This window comes from Salmo salar, chromosome 22 (genome assembly GCF_965601325.2).
Source record: "Salmo salar chromosome 22, fSalSal1, whole genome shotgun sequence".
NCBI classification, from domain to species: domain Eukaryota; kingdom Metazoa; phylum Chordata; class Actinopteri; order Salmoniformes; family Salmonidae; genus Salmo; species Salmo salar.
In genome coordinates, this window is record NC_138312.1 from 4,766,732 (window position 1) to 4,787,603 (window position 20,872).

At 42.3% G+C, this 20,872-nt stretch overlaps 1 protein-coding gene across 1 annotated transcript in view; it reads left to right on the forward strand.

Moving 5' to 3' along the window:
- The window catches only part of unm_sa1614 (un-named sa1614), a 117,436-nt gene that overhangs the window by 15,590 nt on the left and 80,974 nt on the right, over nucleotides 1-20,872 (forward strand). The window contains exons 9-15 of the mRNA XM_045705329.2: nucleotides 524-610; nucleotides 2,968-3,068; nucleotides 6,642-6,711; nucleotides 9,545-9,632; nucleotides 15,782-15,830; nucleotides 17,090-17,253; nucleotides 20,496-20,629. Coding sequence (XP_045561285.1) covers nucleotides 524-610; nucleotides 2,968-3,068; nucleotides 6,642-6,711; nucleotides 9,545-9,632; nucleotides 15,782-15,830; nucleotides 17,090-17,253; nucleotides 20,496-20,629 — 693 coding nt within the window. The remainder of the gene's footprint in view (nucleotides 1-523; nucleotides 611-2,967; nucleotides 3,069-6,641; nucleotides 6,712-9,544; nucleotides 9,633-15,781; nucleotides 15,831-17,089; nucleotides 17,254-20,495; nucleotides 20,630-20,872) is intronic.

Consider the following 20,872-nt stretch of genomic DNA (forward strand, 5'->3'; position numbering starts at 1 on the left):
TTGCTGTCGGAACACCTGTAATGCCTCTGGCAGATTTCCTTGGGCTGAATTACAAATGTTTTACCCTAGTCTCTAGCTCCTACCCCCTAAACACTGCTGTAGAACTGAGAAGTTTGGATAGGTTTAAGCAATACATTTTCACAACCATTGGGTATTAAAAGAAGAGTTTTATACTCAACATTTCTGCAATGCTGAGATTGTCTTAAAGCAGTCATTCACGCAATCAATTTGTGCGACCTGGAATGTGTTTGGAGGGAAAGGATGTGAGGGGTGGGTGGAGTGTGTGTATGGAAGGTCTAGAGGTGTGTGTGTGTGTGTGTGTGTGTGTGTGTGTGTGTGTGTGTGTGTGTGTGTGTGTGTGTGTGTGTGTGTGTGTGTGTGTGTGTGTGTGTGTGTGTGTGTGTGTGTGTGTGTGTGTGTGTGTGTGTGTGTGTGTGTGTGTGTGTGTGTGTGTGTGTGTGTGTGTGTGTGTGTGTGTGTGTGTTGATGAGGGTATTATTGAATGTGCTCTGTCTCTGTCCAGATCAAACACAGACAGGACGAGGAGAAGAGACAACTCTGCTCTCTGAGAGACCAGCTCCGGCCCTCACTGCAGCCTGAGCTCAAAGAGGTGAGGGCAGACACACCATACATACAGGTTTGATAGACAGGCATATTTAGAATTTCAATGTAAAAAATGTGACATTTGAGGTTGTTTAAGAGTAAAATATATATTTTTAAATGCTTCTTGAGTAAAGCATTTATCTTCCATGCTCATATGTGGTGAGTATTATCTCACTAAATGTGGATGTTGTAATTCATTATTTAGAAGTATTAACATTGTGGTTTTATTTCAATCCTGCAAGTCGTCCAGTCAAGGAGAATAAGTTGAATTTGATTTACTTGATATGTACAGTACTTGCATATGATAAAAAATTAAGTTAATAACCAAAAACCTGGAAATGCCGTGCATTCGTAAAGTATTCAGACCACTTGACTTTTTCCTAATTTTGTTACGTAACAGCCTTATTCTAAAATGTATGATCGTTTTTTCCCCCTCATTAATCTACACACAATACCCCATAATGACAAAGTAAAAACAGGTGTTTAGAAACTTTTGTAAATGTATAAAAACGGAAATAAGACATTTACATAAGTATTCAGACCCTTTACTCCTTTGGCAGCGATTACAGCCTCAAATCTTCTTGGGTATGACTCTATAAGCTTGGCACACCTGTATTTGGGGAGTTTCTCACATTCTTCTCTGCAGATCCTCTCAAGCTCTGTCAGGTTGGATGGGGAGCGTCGCTGCAAAGCTATTTTCAGGTCTCTCCAGAGATGTTGAAGTCTGGGCTCTGCTTTGGCCACCCAAGGACATTCAGAGACTTGTCCCAAAGCCACTCCTGCGTTGTCTTGGCTGTATGCTCAGGGTCGGTGTCCTGTTGGAAGGTGAACCAGTCTGAGGTCCTGAGCGCTCTGGTAGCAGGTTTTCATCAAGGATCTCTGTACTTTGCTCCGTTCATCTTTCCCTCGATCCTGACTAGTCTCCCAGTCCCTGCCACTTAAAAACATCCCCACAACATGATGCTGCTACCAACATGCTTCACCGTAGGGATTGCGCCAGTTTTCCTTCAGATGTGACACTTTGCATTGAGGCCAAACAATTCAATCTTGCTTTCATCAGACCAGAGAATCTTGTTTCTAATGGTCTGAGAGTCCTTTAGGTGCCTTTTGGCAAACTCCAAGTGGGGTGTCATGTGCCTGTCATATGCCTACTGAGGAGTGGCTTCCGTCTGGGCACTCTACCATAAAGGCCTGATTGGTGGAGTGCTGCAGAGATGGTTGTCCTTCTGGAAGTTTCTCCCATCTCCACAGAGGAACTCTGGAGGTCTGTCATGGGTACCACCTTCTCCCCCGATTGCGCAGTTTGGCCAGGCAGCCAGCTCTAGGAAGAGTCTTGGTGGTTCCAAACTTCTTTAATTTAAGAATGATGGAGGCCACTGTGTTCTTGGGGACCTTCAATGATGCAGATTGTTTCGGTACCCTTCCCCAGATCTGTGCCTTGACACAATCCTGTCTCGGAGCTCTACGGACAATTCCTTTGACCTTATGGCTTGGTTTTTGCTCTGACATGCACTGTCAACTGTGGGACCATATATAGACAGGTGTGTGTTTTTCCAAATCATGTCCAATCAATTGAATTTACCACAGGTGGACTCCAATCAAGTTGTAGAAACATCTCAAGGATGATCAATGGAAACAGGATGGCCCTGAGCTCAATTTTGAGTCTCATAGCAAATGGTCTGAATACTTACAAAAATAAGGTATTTTTTTTAATATAAATTTGCAAACATTTCTAAAAACCTGTTTTTTGCTTTCATTATGGGCTATTGTGTGTAGATTGATGAGAAAAAAATAATATTTTATACATTTTGGAATAAGGCTGTAACATAACAAAATGTGGAAAAAGTAATCCATTTTGAATACTTCGAATTCACTGTACACCTGTGGTGGTTCTATTCAGTCCTTGTGCAACAAGCAAAATGTTTTACATTCAAGGGCTATTTGTACTTTTTATGCATCACCCTTTTTAGAAACTTCTGTTTAGTATGTGTTATGATGTTATGGTTGATCTTAGTGGTATTTGACAAGAAGAGATTGTCTGTCTGGCCTACCACTCAGCTACTACTGTACTTGCATGCATACGTTAATCTGTCTTGTTTGTGACATCACATTTCTGCTTTCCGTGTTCCTCACTGCTTGAGTCACAGGATCTAGATATCGAAACTTGAGTCATGATATGTTAATATGGAATATGTAAAATAAAATACATTTTATTGGTCACATACACATGTTTAGCAGATGTTATTGCAGGTGTAGCGAAATGCTTGTGAAGGGATAAATGGTGACGCTCTGTACATTATAGAAAATAATGGACCATGTGGTAGGGAATCTTGTAAATGACCTCTATCTCTTTGTCAAACCCAGGACTCCTTGAGCAAGCAGACATTCTACAGCATGCACCAGCTGCAAGGCAACAAACATTATGGCACAGAGAAAGCGGGATACCTCTACAAGAGAAGTGACGGGTATGAACACTTTATCTGTGTGAAAGTCATTATCCCAAGCAGAATTGTCATACCTTCAGTGGCAAGAAAAAGTATGTGAACCCTTTGGCATTACTTGGATTTCTGCATAAATTTGTCATAGATGAAGATCAGATCAAATGTTAACCTCTATGGGCTAGGTGGGACGCAAGCGTCCCACCCGTGGTGCACTCCATCAACAGCAGGTGCATTTCAAGAGCGGCAAATTTGAATCCAAATAAATGTCAAAATTCAAATTTTTCAAACATACAACTATTTTACACCCTTTGAAAGATAAACATCTCCTTAATCTAACCACGTTTTACGATTTCAAAAAGGTTTTACGGCGAAAGCATAAATTTAGAGTATGTTAGGACAGTACATTTACAAGAGTTGTGTGTAATGTTGTGCCAATTCAAAGACAGGCGTCACCAAAACCATAAATCAGCTAAAATTATGCACTAACCTTTTACAATCTCCAACAGATGACACTCCTAGGACATTGTGTTAGACAATGCATGCATTTTTAGTTCTATCAAGTTCATATTTATATCCAAAAACAGCGTTTTACTGTGGCGTTGATGTTCAGGAAATCGTTTCCCTCCAATAACCGGCATTCAAGTCAGCACCACAAATTAAATAATTAAAATTAGAAAACATTGGTAAAATATTATATTGTCATTTAAAGAATTATAGATTTACATCTCTTGAACGCAATCAACTTGCCAGATTTAAAAATAACCTTACTGGGAAATCACACTTTGCAATAATCTGAGCACTGCGCCCAGAAAAATACGCGTTGCGATACAGACTAGCCGCCATGTTGGGGAGATCTAAAATCGAAAATACTATGTAAATAATCCATTACCTTTGATTCTCTTCATCAGATGTCACTTCCAGGTATCACAGGTCCATAACGAATGTAGTTTTGTTCAAAAAAGCTCATCATTTATGTCCAAAAATCTCCGTCTTGTTAGCACATGATCTAAGCCCGCCGGACTTCACTTCATGAACGAGGGGAAAAAATATATTTACGTTCGTTCAAACATGTCAAACGTTGTATAGCATAAATCATTAGGGCCTTTTTTAACCAGAACATGAATAATATTCAAGGTGGACGAATGCATTCTCTTTTATAACGTATTGGAACGAGGGTACCCAACATGAACTCGCGCGCCAGGTGTCTAATGGGCCATCATCGTTCCATGGCTCTTGTTCGGTCAGATCTCCCTCCAGAAGACTCAAAACACTTTGTAAAGGCTGGTGACATCTAGTGGAAGCAATAGGAAGTGCCAAAATATTCCTCATCCCCTGTGTTTTTCAATGGCATAGGTTTAAAGGTAATACAACACATCAGGTATCCACTTCCTGTCAGAAAATGTCTCAGGGTTTTGCCTGCCAAATGAGTTCTGTTATACTCACAGACACCATTCAAACAGTTTTAGAAACTTTAGGGTGTTTTCTATCCATATATAATAAGTATATGCATATTCTAGTTACTGGGTAGGATTAGTAACCAGATTAAATCGGGTAAATTTTTTTATCCAGCCGTGCAAATACTGCCCCCTAGCCCCAACAGGTTAAGTCACTACAATAGACAAACACAATGTGCTTAAACTAATAACACACAAACAATTATACATTTTCATGTCTTTATTGAACACACCGTGTAAACATTCACAGTGCTGGGTGGAAAAAGTATGTGAACCCTTAATAACTGGTTGACCCTCCTTTTGGCAGCAATAACCTCAACCAAATGTTTTCTGTAGTTGGCGGAACAGACCTGCACAACGGTCAGCAGGAACTTTGGACTATTCCTCTTTACAAAACTGTTTCAGTTCAGCAATATTTTTGGGTTGTGAACCGCTCTCTTGAGGTCATGTCATAGCATCTCAATCGGGTTGAGGTCATATTACTCCAGTGCTAGCCTCCCTACACTGGCTTCCTGTTAAGGCAAGGGCTGATTTCAAGGTTTTACTGCTAACCTACAAAGCGTTACATGGGCTTGCTCCTACCTAGCTTTCCGATTTGGTCCTGCAGTACATACCTACACATACGCTATGGTCACAAGACGCAGGCCTCCTAATTGTCCCTAAAATAAGCAAACAGCTGGAGGCAGGGATTTCTCCTATAGAGCAAAATTTTTATGGAATGGTCTGCCTACCCATGTGAGAGACGCAGACTCGGACTCAACCTTTAAGTCTTTACTGAAGACTCATCTCTTCAGTAGGTCCTATGATTAAGTGTAGTCTGGCCCAGGGGTGTGAAGGTGAACAGAAAGGCTGGAGCAACGAACCGCCCTTGCTGTCTCTGCCTGGCCGGTTCCCCTCTCTCCACTGGGATTCTCTGCCTCTAACCCTATTACAGGGGCTGAGTAGCACTGGCTTACTTGGTGATCTTCCATGCTGTCGAATTCTCCTGCAAAATGTCTTGATGAACTTGTGAATGAATTTTTCTGTTGATGATACTAAGATGTCCAGGCCCAGAGGCAGCCCCAAACCATGATGCTCCCTCGATCATACTTTACAGTTGGGGGAGGTTTTGATGTTGGTGTGCAGTGCCTTTTTTTCTCCACACATAGTGTTCCTTCCTTCCAAACAACTCAATTTTTGTTTCATCTGTCCACAGAATATTTGACCAGTAGCGCTGTGGAACATTTTGCGAACTTCAGATGTGCAGAAATGTATTTTTTGGACAGCAGTGGCTTCTTCTGTGGTGTCCTCCCTTGAACACCATTCTTGTTTAGTGTTTTACGTATCGTAGACTCGTCAACAGAGATGTTAGCATGTTCCAGAGATTTCTGTAAGTCTTTAGCTGACACTAGGATGCTTCTTAACCTCATTGAGCCTTCTGCACTGTGCTCTTGCAGTCATCTTTGCAGGACAGCCACTCCTAGGGAGAGTAGCAACAGTGCTGAACTTCCTCCATTTGTAGACAGTTTGTCTTACCGTGGACTGATGAACATCAAGGCTTTTAGAGATACTTTTGTAACCCTTTCCAGCTTTATATAAGCCTACAATTCTTAGGTCTTCTGAGATCTCTTTTGTTTGCGGCATGGTTCACATCAGGCAATGCTTCTTGTGAATAGCAAACTCAAATTTTTTTTATATATTTTTTTATTTTTTTATAGGGCAGGGCAGCTCTAACCATCATCTCCAATCTCGTCTCATTGATTGGACTCCAGGTTAGCTGACTCCAATTAACTTTTGAAGTCATTCGCCTAGTGGTTCACATACTTTTTCCAACCTACACTGTGAATGTTTAAATTATGTATTCAATATAGACAAGAAAAACACAATAATTTGAGTGTTATTAGTTTAAGCACACTGTGTTTTTCTATTGTTGTGACTTAGATGAAGATCAAATTCCAATTTATAACCAATAAATTCAGGTATTTCCAAAGGGTTCACATACTTTCTTTCCACTGTACAAGTGAAATCCTATTTATACTAGACGGATGTAGTATTACTATGTGTATTGTGAGAATTTCATTTGAGCTTCCATACAATTACATCACAGTACCTCAGTCAGTTTGTAGGCTGAAAAATGTTCACTCTTGGTATTTGTTCCGTGCAGGTTGAGAAAGATGTGGCAGAAGAGGAATTGCACTGTGCAGAACTGCTACCTAACTATTGCACATGGAACTGTGAGTTCAGTGTTGTGGATTATCTTCTGACACAATTGATGATAACCTGGTACCAAATAGTGCCTGGTGGGGCTTTTTTAATGAATCCCAAAGAATCAAACGTGATAGTAATAACCTATGTGATAACCATTTTACCATGTTATCTCTTAGTAAATACCTGCCGATTTCTGTACCCTAAAATAAAGTGCAACTTTAATGCTTAAAGTGCAACTGACAGCATTTTAGCATCATTAAATATTATACAAATCTGTTCATATACACTACCAGGAACAATATGACAATTTTGTTTTTGTTGCATTTTCTGACAACCAAACACTTAGATATGGTCATTTTCACGTTTTCATAAATCCTTAGTACAAGTAATTCCTAAACATTCTAAGGCATTTGTGAAAATAGTAAATGACACCTAATAAAGACATCTGTCTCATCCAGGACCAGTGTCTACGCAGACCGATGCGCCATAACCAATCAGAGCTACAGTAGGCCTATATGCTAACAAGCTGTTCATTCTCTTTGAACTGGACTATGTGTTTACAGGCAGTTGCAACATCCGACTTTAGATCATTACAATGCATTCGGCAAAAGACACAAAATACACTTGAATGGATTTCTGCAAATATGCAGCTAAATACCACGGGAGTCCTCTTACATTTGGGAATTTTGCAGTCCTATTGATCAAACAACCATAAGTAGGCTATCTTTCCTTATATGCACATCAACAAGATCAACTAATGCTAGCCAGAGGAAGATGAGCTAAAATCAAACGAAGGGACATTTTAGATAAGCCCTCTCAAACTTTTTCAGCTAGTTGGCCATCAAAATTGCACTGGATAAACGATGGAGAAAAGCCTGCTCGTCCTTCTGCAGCTTGCCTGTCAATGCATGCGTTGTCTCACCCAAGCTAACTGGCTAAAGTTGGCTAGCTATCTAATTTCATACACAAATAAGAACACCTCAATGACCATTTTACTTGCCCAAGCAGAGCTGGTTTGGCTGTTTACATGTTATATAGAGCGTTTGTGACTAACTTTTTTTTGCCTACGTTTACTGATGCCGGTCATATTCAGCAGAACATGCGTGTTCGTAAATTCATCAGTTATTCTGCGCTACGGCACACTCAGACGAGAGTGCTCTGAAATCGGAGTAGATAGCTAGCCAGAGTGAATTTGCGACACGAGAGAAGCTAACTGGATAAGAGTTGTTCAGCATAGCTAGCTAGCAATGCGATTAACATTTCTTGCTAGCTAACCAAATGACACGTGCATCATTAGCTGTTTAGCCACCGAAAAACGATACGAGGAGAAAAAGTTAGTCAGTCACTCACCCACTCCTCCAATGACATGACGTCCTCTTAGCAGCTAGCTAAACTCAGCAAAAAATAAACATCCCTTTTTCAGGACCCTGTCTTTCACATATAATTCGGAAAAATCCAAATAACAGATCTTCATTGTAATGGGTTTAAACACTGTTTCCCATGCTTCTTCAATGAACCATAAACAATTAATGAACATGCATCTGTGGAACGGTTATTAAGACACTAACAGCTTAGACTGTAGGCAATTAAGGTCACAGTTATGAAAACTTAGGACACTAAAGAGGCCTTTCTACGGACTCTGAAAAACACCAAAAGAAAGATGCCCAGGGTCCCTGCTCATCTGCGTAAACGTGCCTTAGGCATGCCTCAAGGAGGCATGAGGACTGCAGATGTGGCCAGGGCAATAAATTCCTATGTCCGTACTGTGAGACAGCGCTACAGGGAGACAGGACGGACAGCTGATCGTCCTCGCAGTGGCAGACCACGTGTAACAACACCTGCACAGGATCGGTACATCCGAACATCACACCTGCGGGACAGGTACAGGATGGCAACAACAACTGCCCGAGTTACACCAGGAACGCACAATCCCTCCATCAGGGCTCATACTGTCCGCAATTGGCTGAGAGGCTAAAGCTAAAAGAGGATTTACCTCAATTAGTCGATCAGAGGGACCTCGAGTTAACCCGCTCGCAGGATTGGTTTGGTTCTTTTATACGTTAGCAACGAAGTTAGGAAAGTTGGAAGCTTGGGTAGTATGGCTTTGTAAACAAAAAGAGAGTAATGAATTGATCTACGGGCCTTTAATGAAGACCAGCCAACCTTTTGATACACAATGCAGTGGTGAGTATTAAAACTGTCACCAGTGATAAAACGAATGCTGCTTTGGTAGACGGCATCCAAAGGTTTAAGAGTAGTGGCTGCTGCAATCTGGTAAATGGTGTCACCATAATCAAGAAATGGCAGGAAAGTTGACTGTTCAATTAGTCTTCCTGCTACTTAGGGAGAGGCAAGATCTATTTCTTAAAAAGAAGCCCACTTTAAATCTTAACTTTTTAACTAGCTCATCTGTATATCCTTCAAAATGTGGGCCGCGGCCTGCCCGTTGCCCTTTCCTGCTCTTATAGTGTTCACAATTTCCAGCCATGAAACAGCATTTGAATGTCATTGAAAGCAGTGTTGTTTTTCACTATTGGTCACTTTAATTGCTGAAAATAACGATAAATCCCATGTTTAATCATTACCATGTTCTATTAGAGAAAGCAAAACAGAATTGACAAGAGATAGAGATGATACTAAAGAGACCCTGGTGAAAAAGAGCAGTGCGAGAACTAGAGAACATGTATTTAGTCTTGCCTGCATTAAGTACACATTTTAAACCAACTAGGGCTTTCTGTAAGGTAACAAAGTCAGATTTCAGCTTTAACATAGCTTGGTCAACAGTTGGGGCAATGGCATACATAATTGTCGTCTGCAGGAGGGACTTCCCCGGGAGTAACCATGCTATCCTTTCCTCAGCCCAACAAACCACCAGCCAAACTCAACCTGCTCACCTGCCAAGTCAAGCCCAGTCTGGAGGACAAGAAGTGTTTTGACCTCATTTCTCGTAAGTCAGCCTCCCTAACCAGGATTGAAAATATACGTACAATGTAACTTGACGGTCTAATTTGCATCTGAAATTTGTTCTCCTCTGTTAATCTAACAACCAAAGTTCAATAAAATGTTTTAGTCCAAATAATTTGGAAACATCGCTGTTTGAAATAATCATGCCTGTCAACCATGGCCTATTTTCATTATGAGTTCAGGTCATAATTATTGCGTATGCCGTATAAAACACACACACACACACATATATACACTTTGTCATGCAGACTTTGCCATGTTCCGGGTAGCCTCGGATAATAACATTGATGTATATACGGACACAGTGACTTGAGTTCATCAGGAAGTGTATAGGGGATGTTGTTCCCACTGTGACTATTAAAACCTACCCAAACCAGAAACTGTGGATAGATGGCAGCATTGGCGCTAAACTGAAAGCGCAAACCACCGCATTTAACCATGGCCTGGTGACTGGGAATATGGTTGAATACAAACAGTGTAGTTCCCTCCAAAAGGCAATCACACAGGCAAGATTTCAGTTCAGAGACAGTGGAGTCGCAATTCAACGGCTCAAACACGAGAGGTATGTGGCAAGGTCTACAGACAATCACGGACTACAAAGGGAAAACCAGTCACATCATGGATAATATCTTGCACCCAGACAACCTAAACACCTTCGCCCGCTTTGAGGATAACACAGTGCCATCAACGCGACCCGCTCCCAAGGACTGTGAGCTCTCTTTCTCCGTGGCCGACGTGAGTAAGACGTTTAAGCGTGTTAACCGTCGCAAGGCTGCCGGCCCAGACGGCATCCCTTGCCGCGTCCTCAGAGCATGCGCAGACCAGCTGGCTGGAGTGTTTACGGACATATTCAATCTCTCCCTATCCCAGTCTGCTGTCCCCACTTGCTTCAAGATGTTCACCATTGTTCCTTTACCCAAGAAAGCAAAGGTAACTGAACTAAATGACTATTGCCCCTTAGCACTCACTTCTGTCATCATGAAGTGCTTTGAGAGGCTAGTTAAGGATCATATCACCTCTACCTTACCTGACACCCTAGATAGATCCACAGACGATGCAATCGCCATTGCACTGCACACTACCCTATTCCACCTTGACAAGAGGAATACCTGTGTATGAATGCTGTTCATTGACTATAGCTCAGCCTTCAACACCATAGTGTTGATGCTCGGGGCCCTGGTCCTGAACCCCGCCCTGTGCAACTGGGTCCTGGACTTCCTGACGGTCCGACCCCAGCTGGTGAAGATTGGGTACAACACCTCCACTTCACTGATCCTCAACACTGGGGCCCCACAAGGGTTTGTACTCAGCCCCCTGTTGTACTCCCAGCCCCCTGACTGCGTAGAAAATGTTACACCTGCTCTGTCAGGAGGAATGGGCCAAAATTTCTGTCTGTCCTGTCCGACCTACCGATCCTCGACTTTGGCGATGTCATTTACAAAATAGCCTCCAATACCCTACTCAACAAACTGGATGCAGTCTATCACAGTGCCATCTGTTTTGTCACCAAAGCCCCATATACTACCCACCACTGCGACCTGTACGCTCTCGTTGGCTGGCCTTCGCTTCATAATCGTCGCCAAACCCACTGGCTCCAGGTCATCTACAAGACCCTGCTAGGTAAAGTCCCCCCTTATCTCCGCTCACTGGTCACCATAGCAGCACCCACCTGTAGCACGCGCTCCAGCAGGTATATCTCTCTGGTCACCCCCAAGCCAATTCCTCCTTTGGCCGTCTCTCTTTCCAGTTCTCTGCTGCCAATGACTGGAACGAACTACAAAAATCTCTGAAACTGCAAACACTTATCTCTCTCACTAGCTTTAAGCACCAGCTGTCAGAGCAGCTCACAGATCACTGCACCTGTACATAGCCCATCTATAATTTAGGCCAAACAACTACCGCTTCCCCTACTGTATTTATTTATTTTATTTATTTTATTTTGCTCCTTTGCACCCCATTATCTCTATTTCTACTTTGCACTTTCTTCTACTACAAATCTACCATTCCAGTGTTTTACTTGCTATATTGTATTTACTTTGCCACCATGGACTTCTTTTTGCCTTTACCTCCCTTCTCTCACCTCGTTTGCTCACATTGTATATAGACATATTTTTCTACTGTATTATTGACTGTATGTTGTTTTACTCCATGTGTAACTCTGTGTTGTTGTATGTTGTCGAACTGCTTTGCTTTATCTTGGCCAGGTCACAATTGTAAATCAGAACTTGTTCTCAACTTGCCTACCTGGTTAAATAAAGGTGAAATAAAAAAAATGTATGTATGTGTGTGCATACACATACATATATTTATTAACTTCTATGGGCTAGGTGGGCCGCCAGCGTCCCACCTGCGGGACACAGCCAGTGAAATATCAGGGCGGAAAATTCAAAAACAACTAAATGTCATAATTCAACTTTCTCAAACATACACCATTTTAAAGTTAAACTTCTCATTAATCTAACCACAAAGGATTTACGGCGAAAGCAAAACATTAGATTATGTTAGGAGAAGACATAGACAAAAATAATCACACAGCCATTTTCCAAGCAAGGACATGTGTCAATAAAACCCAAAACACAGCTAAATGAAGCACTAACCTTTGACGATCTTCATCAGATGACACTCCTAGGACATTATGTTACACAATACATGTATGTTTTGTTCGATAAAGTTCATATTTATATCCAAAAACAGCATTTTACATTGGCGCGTGATGTTCAGAAAATGTATTCCCACCAAAACGTCCGGTGAATGTGCACATCAGTTTACAAAAATACTCATCATAAACTTTGACAAAATATATAACAAAGTGTTGCCCCCTTTCACAGCGTTTTTCTTTTTGTTGCTTGTTCTGCAGACAGAATTTGTATTATTATTATTTATTACAAAAAACACAAGGAAGGGGTAACATTAAAGTATTAGAACATGAAGGACAAACAATACGGCATCAAGACACTATCAAACATGTATCAGTCTTTCCGCAACAGAGCCATCCTTATGTGTGAGGGTGCGTGTGAATGATAGTGATATGTCATACAGTGAGTGGAAAAAAGTATTTGATCCCCTGCTGATTTTGTACATTTGCCCACTGACAAAGAAATGATCAGTCTATAATTTTAATGGTAGGTTTATATGAACAGTGAGAGACAGAATAACAACAAAAAATCCAGAAAAACCCATGTCAAAAATGTTATAAAATGATTTGCATTTTAATGAGGGAAATAAGTATTTGACACCTCTGCAAAACATGACTTTGCCACTTGGTGGCAAAACCCTTGTTGGCAATCACAGAGGTCAGACGTTTCTTGTAGTTGGCCACCAGGTTTGCACACATCTCAGGAGGGATTTTGTCCCACTCCTCTTTGTAGATCTTCTCCAAGTCATTAAGGTTTGGAGGCTGACGTTTGGCAACTCAAACCTCCAGCTCCCTCCACAGATGTTATATGGGATTAAGGTCTGGAGACTGGCTAGGCCACTCCTTTGTTGCCTTGGCCGTGTGTTTTGGGTCATTGTCATGCTGGAATACCCATCCACGACCCATTTTCAATGCCCTGGCTGAGGGAAGGAGGTTTTCACCCAAGATTTGACGGTACATGGCCCCGTCCGTTGTCCCTTTTGATGCGGTGAAGTTGTCCTGTCCCCTTAGCAGAAAAACACCCCCGAAGCATAATGTTTCCACCTCCATGTTTGGCGGTGGGGATGGTGTTCTTGGGGTCATAGGCAGCATTCCTCCTCTTCCAAACACGGCGAGTTGAGTTGATGCCAAAGAGCTCCATTTTGGTCTCATCTGACCACAACACTTTCACCCAGATGTCCTCTAAATCATTCAGATGTTCATTGGCAAACTTCAGACGGGCATGTATATGTGCTTTCTTGAGCAGGGGGACCTTGCGGGCGCTGCAGGATTTCAGTCCTTCACGGCGTAGTGTGTTACCAATTGTTTTCTTGGTGACTATGGTCCCAGCTGCCTTGAGATCATTGACAAGATCCTCCCGTGTAGTTCTGGGCTGATTCCTCACCGTTCTCATGATCATTGCAACTCCACGAGGTGAGATCTTGCATGGAGCCCCAGGCCGAGGGAGATTGACAGTTCTTTTGTGTTTCTTCCATTTGCGAATAATCGCACCAACTGTTGTCACCTTCTCACCAAGCTGCTTGGCAATGGTCTTGTAGCCCATTCCAGCCTTGTGTAGGTCTACAATCTTGTCCCTGGCATCCTTGGAGAGCTCTTTGGTCTTGGCCATGGTGGAGAGTTTGGAATCTGATTGATTGATTGCTTCTGTGGACATGTATTTTACACAGGTAACAAACTGAGATTAGGAGCACTCCCTTTAAAAGTGTGCTCCTAATCTCAGCTCGTTACCTGTGTAAAAGACACCTGGGAGCCAGAAATCTTTCTGATTGAGAGGGGGTCAAATACTTATATTCCTCATTAAAATGCAAATCAATTTATAACATTTTTGACATGCGTTTTTCTGGATTTTTTTTGTTATTCTGTCTCTCACTGTTCAAATAAACCTACCATTAAAATTATAGACCGATCATTTCTTTGTCAGTGGGCAAACGTACAAAATCAGCAGGGGATCAAATACATTTTTCCACTCACTGTACACCTTAGTCAAATACATTTAAGCTCAGGTTTTCACAATTCCTGACATTTCATCCTAGTAAAAATTCCCTGTCTTAGGTCAGTTAGGATCACCACTTTATTTTAATAATGTGAAATGTCAGAATAATAGTAGTGAGAATTATTTATTTCAGCTTTTATTTCTTTCATCACATTCCCAGGTGGTCAGAAGTTTACATACTCAATTAGTATTTGATAGCATTGCCTTTAAATTGTTTAACTTGGGTCAAATGTTTCGGGTAGCCTTCCACAGGTTTCCCACAATAAGTTGGGTGAATTTTGGCCCATTCCTCTGACAGAGCTGGTGTAACTGAGTCCAGTTTGTAGGCCTTCTTGCTCGCACACGCTTTTTCATTTCTGGAGCAGTGGCTTCTTCCTTGCTGAGGGGCCTTTCAGGTTATGTCGATATAGGACTTGTTTTATTGTGGATATAGATACTTTTGTACCTGTTTCCTCCGGCATCTTCACAAGGTCCTTTGCTGTTGTTCTTGGATTGATTAGCACTTTTTGCACCAAAGTACGTTCATCTCTAGAAGACAGAACGCGTCTCCTTCCTGACCGTTATGACGGCTGCCTGGTCCCATGGTGTTTATACTTGCGTACTATTGTTTGTGCAGATGAATGTGGTACCTTCAGGCATTTACAAATTGCTCCCAATGATGAACCAGCCTTGTGGAGGTATACATTTTTTTCTACTGAGGTCTTGGCTGATCTCTTTTGATTTTCCCATGATGACAAGCAAAGATGCACTGAGTTTGAAGGCAGGCCTTGAAATACATCCACAGGTACATCTCCAATTGACTCAAATGATATCAATTAGCCTATCAGAAGCTTCTAAAGCCATTACATAATTTTCTGGAATTTTCCAAGCTGTTTAAAGGCACAGTCAATTTAGTGTATTTTAACTTCTGACCCACTGGAATTGGGATACAGTGAATTATAAGTGAAGTAATATGTCTGTAAACAATTGTTGGAAAAAATTACTTGTGTCATGCACGAAGTAGATGTCTTAACCGACTTGCCAAAACTATAGTTTGTTAACAAGAAATTTGGGGAGTGGTTAAAAAATGAGTTTTAATGACTCTAACCTAACTGTTTGTAAACTTCCGACTTCAGCTGTATGTAGACATGGAGTCACTGGCCACTTAAATGATGGAACACTAGTCACTTTAATAATGTTTAGATACTGCTTAACTTGTTTCGTATGCGTATACTGTATTCTATTCTACTGTATTTTAGTCAATGCCACTCCGACGGTCTTCATTCTAATATTTATATATGTCTTATTTCTATTATTTTCCTTTTAGATTTTTGTGTATTGTTAGATATTACTGTACTTTTGGAGCTAGGAACACAAGCATTTCGCTACACCTGCAATAACTTCTGCTAAATATGTGTATGTGACCAATAAAATTTGATTTGATGAGAGCTCCTTTAATTTAAATGTGAAACATGTTCTTTGGATGCAGACATTCTGATTTAACGTATTTTCTCTTGTGTTGTAGATAATCGCACATATCACTTTCTTGCTGATGACGAGCCAGTGTGTGTTGCGTGAGTAACCTCTCTATAGCAGGGACAGGCAACTTTGTTGGGGGTGGGGGCCACAAAAAATCTTAACTCATCGTAAGGGGCTGCAGTTGCTTGCTGGTCTTTAAAAAAAGATTTATAATTTTTACCCAGTTTTTATTTTATTTTTTTTATTTTTTTCTCCCCAATTTCGTGGTACCCAATTGATAGTTACAGCCTTGTCTCATCGCTGCAACTCCCGTATGAACTCGGGAGAGGCAAATTTCGAGAGCAGTGCGTCCTCCAAAACACATCCCAACCAAGCCTCACTGCTTCTTGACACAATGCCCACTTAACCCGGAAGCCAGCCACACCAATGTGTCGGAGGAAACACCATACACCTGGCGACCGTGTCAGCGTGCGCTGCGCCCGGCCCGCCACAGGAGTCGCTAGTGCGCGATGGGACAACGACATCCCTGCCTCCAAACCGTCCCCTAACCCGGACGACGCTGGGCGCTGCTCCATGGGTCTCCCGGTCGTGGCCGGCTGCGACAGAGCCTGGACTTGAACACAGAATCTCTAGTGGCACAGCTAGCACTGGGATGCAGTCGGGAGGCCCAGTTGCTCGCGGGTCTGCTCAAGTTGAGACACCGACTGAGTTTCTTTTTTGGGGGATTGACCTGAGGGCCTTCAAAAGGGGTGCAGCGGCAGGCCGTTTGCCCATCCCTGCTCTATAGTGTTCACCTTTTCCAGCCATCAAACAGCATTTTAGTGTTATTGAAAGCAGCATTTTTTACTGTTAGGCTACACGTTGCTACTGTATGTGTGTTGAAAACATTTAATCTCCGGTAAGACATTTAACTTGTTTAGTGTAGTCCATTTGTTACTCCACTCACTACTTGTAGCTGTGTAGTCTGTTTGTTTGTGTCGTTGATCTGGCTATCTTAATGTTCCAGTTGGTAGATTAGCTAGCACTCACTCACTCACGTGGCTGCTAGCACCATCATGAAAAGGTGCATGAGGGAAGCACTACAATATTACGTTTTTTGAAGTAGTGAGAATGGTCGGGAGCAGGCAATGTTGAAAAGTAATCTTTAGACATGTACTTTTCTTGAATGTAGTTTTGAAATTGACTAAAACAAGCAGACGACATCAAAATTGTGTTTGGAGAAGTTTTTTTTGCTGTGGGCCTAGGTAACCACAGGTTGTTTTCCTCACAGGCAGGCGGGCCGTGACATTCTATCTAATACTGACTGGGACTATGGAATAGACCTTTTACTTTCCCTCTTCTTTTTATCATGCAGGTGGATCTCAGTGCTGACCAACAGTAAGCAGAAAGCCCTTAACGTGGCTCTGGATGAGCGGAAGTCCAGTGGAGACAACAGTGTTGAGGACCTGACCAGAGCCATTACCGAGGATATCCGCCGCATGCCCGGCAACAACATGTGCTGTGACTGTGGGGCGCCAGGTCAGACCATGCCTACAGTGTGCTGCAGCCGGTTAGGGGTCAATTCTATTTCAAATCAGTCAATTGGGAAAGTAAACTGAAATTACAATTTCTCAAACAGAAGTTTACTTCCTGAATTGAAATGCAATTGACCCCAGCTCTGGTGTGCTGTCAGAGGAAGATTAGATTTGTCAGAGGAATTTGGTTCCCTGCAGTTAGGGTGCAATGTATTTGTATTTATTATGGATCCCCATTAGCTGCTGCCAAAGCAGCAAAATTAAGGCAGTTTATACAATTGTAAAACATTTCACATCACACTGTGTACTCTCATGCCCCTACTCCACCACTTCCACATATCTACAGTACTAAATCCATGTGTATGTATAGTGCGTATGTTATCGTATGCATGTGTCTGTGCCAATGTTTGTGTTGCTTCACAGTCCCCACTGTTCCATAAGGTGTTTTTTTTAATCTGTTTTCAACTTTCACTTTCTACTTTCAGCCAGGAGAGATTGACATGCTTATTACACTGCTCAAAAAAATTAAGGGAATACTTTTACAACACAATGTAACTCCAAGTCAATCACACTTCTGTGAAATCAAACTGTCCACTTAGGAAGCAACACTGATTGACAATAGATTTCACATGCTGTTGTGCAAATGGAATAGACAACAGGTGGAAATTATAGGCAATTAGCAAGACACCCCCAATAAAGGAGTGGTTCTGCAGGTGGTGACCACAGACCACTTCTCAGTTCCTATGCTTCCTGGCTGATGTTTTGGTCACTTTTGAATGCTGGTGGTGCTTTCACTCTAGTGGTAGCATGAGACGGAGTCTACAACCCACACAAGTGGCTCAGGTAGTGCAGCTCATCCAGGATGGCACATCAATGCGAGCTGTGGCAAGAAGGTTTGCTGTGTCTGTCAGCGTAGTGTCCAGAGCATGGAGGCGCTACCAGGAGACAGGCCAGTACATCAGGAGACGTGGAGGAGGCCGTAGGAGGGCAACAACCCAGCAGCAGGACCGCTACCTCCGCCTTTGTGCAAGGAGGAGCAGGAGGAGCCCTGCAAAATGACCTCCAGCAGGCCACAAATGTGCATGTGTCTGCTCAAACGGTCAGGAACAGACTCCATGAGGGTGGTATGAGGGCCTGACGTCCACAGGTAGGGGTTGTGCTTACAGCCCAACACCGTGCAGGACGTTTGGCATTTGCCAGAGAACACCAAGATTGGCAAATTCGCCACTGGCGCCCTGTGCTCTTCACAGATGAAAGCAGGTTCACACTGAGCACATGTGACAGACGTGACAGAGTCTGGAGACGTCGTGGAGAACGTTCTGCTGCCTGCAACATCCTCCAGCATGACCGGTTTGGCGGTGGGTCAGTCATGGTGTGGGGTGGCATTTCTTTGGGGGGCCGCACAGCCCTCCATGTGCTCGCCAGAGGTAGCCTGACTGCCATTAGGTACCGAGATGAGATCCTCAGATCCCTTGTGAGACCATATGCTGGTGCGGTTGGGCCTGGGTTCCTCCTAATGCAAGACAATGCTAGACCTCATGTGGCTGGAGTGTGTCAGCAGTTCCTGCAAGAGGAAGGCATTGATGCTATGGACTGGCCCGCCCGTTCCCCAGACCTGAATCCAATTGAGCACATCTGGGACATCATGTCTCGCTCCATCCACCAACGCCACGTTACACCACAGACTGTCCAGGAGTTGGCGGATGCTTTAGTCCAGGTCTGGGAGGAGATCCCTCAGGAGACCATCCGCCACCTCATAAGGAGCATGCCCAGGCGTTGTAGGGAGGTCATACAGGCACGTGGAGGCCACACACACTACTAAGCCTCATTTTGACTTGTTTTAAGGACATTACATCAAAGTTGGATCAGCCTGTAGTGTGGTTTTCCACTTTAATGTTGAGTGTGACTCCAAATACAGACCTCCATGGGTTGATAAATTGGATTTCCATTGATTATTTTTGTGTGATTTTATTGTCAGCACATTCAACTATGTAAAGAAAAAAGTATTTAATAAGATTATTTCATTCATTCAGATCTAGGATGTGTTATTTTAGTGTTCCCTTTATTTTTTAGAGCAGTGTATTAATATTATCTCTCTGTCGACATCCAAGTGCCAGCCGTGCTGCCCTGTTCCGAGCCAATTGCAATTTTCCTAAGTCCTTTTTTGTGGCACCTAACTACACGACTGAACAGTAGTCAAGGTGCGACAAAACTAGGGCCTGTAGGACCTGCCTTGTTGATAGTGTTGTTAAGGCGGCTGAGCATCACTTTATTATAGACCGACTTCTCCCCATCTTAGCTAGTACTGCATCAATATGTTTTGATCATGACAGTTTAGTCATCTCAACTTGCTCAATTTCCACATTATTTATTACAAGATTTAGTTGAGGTTTAGGGTTTAGTGAGTGTTCCAAATACAATGCTTATAGTTTTAGAAAAATGTAGGGCTAACTTATTCCTTGCCACCCAATCTGAAACTAACTGCAGCTCTTTTTTGAGTGTCGCTGTAGTAGCCGACGTGTATAGTGTTGAGTCATCCGCATACATAGAAACTCTGGCTTTGCTCAAAGTCAGTGGCATGTTGTTAGTAAAAATGTAAAAAAGCAAGGTGCCTAAACAGCTACCATGGGGAATTCCTGATTCTAAGTGGATTATATTTGATAGTCTTCCATTAAAGAACACCCTCTGTGTTCTGTTAGACAAGTAACTCTTTATCCACATTATAGCAGGGTGTGTAAAGCCATAACACAAGTTTTTTTCAACAGCAGGCTATGATTGATAATGTCAAAAGCTGCACTGAAGTCTAACAAGACAGCCCCCACAATCAGTTTATCATCAATTTCTCTCAGCCAATCATCAGTCATTTGTGTAAGTGCTGTGCTTGTTGACTGTCCTTCCCTATGAGTATGCTGAAATTCTTTTGTCAATTTGTGTACTGTAAAATAGCATTGTATCTGGTCAAACACAATTTTTTCCAGAAGTTTACCAAGGTTGGTAAATGTGCACCTAGCTCTGTTGACCCTGCTTAAGAACTGACCTCTATTTGTTTGGATTGAAAATGTTGGTGTTTCTAAATGTTGCTTCATGGGCCTTTGCACCCTGACCAGAAAAAGAAACCTTGGAGAAACACTGTAAATGGTTTCTCACAAGTGTTAGCATGCAACTGTCTTCCACAAGGCATAGTTTTGCAAATGACAAACCTTATACTGTCGGCATACTATAAACTATGTCCACGTCTCTCTTTAGACCCAACCTGGATCTCCACAAACCTGGGCATCCTGACATGTATCGAGTGCTCTGGGATACACAGAGAGATGGGCGTGCACTACTCCCGAATCAAGTCCCTTTCCCTGGACAAGCTGGGTACCTCAGAGCTAATGGTGAGTTCCTCTGAATCTTTAGTTGTACAAAACAACTATGAATGTTAAGAATACCATATGAAGAGTAAGAATAGGTAAAGGGTGAATATGAAAAGTACTCTCAGAATAAACAGTTAGAATAGTTCCCCAAGGGTGTTCATTACTCTCCACAATTTGTGATTAGGTAGAATGTAACAAAAGTGATTTTAACTCAAATATGCAGCAGACATGGCATTAGTTGCATGCTTTAAGGACAAATAAGTT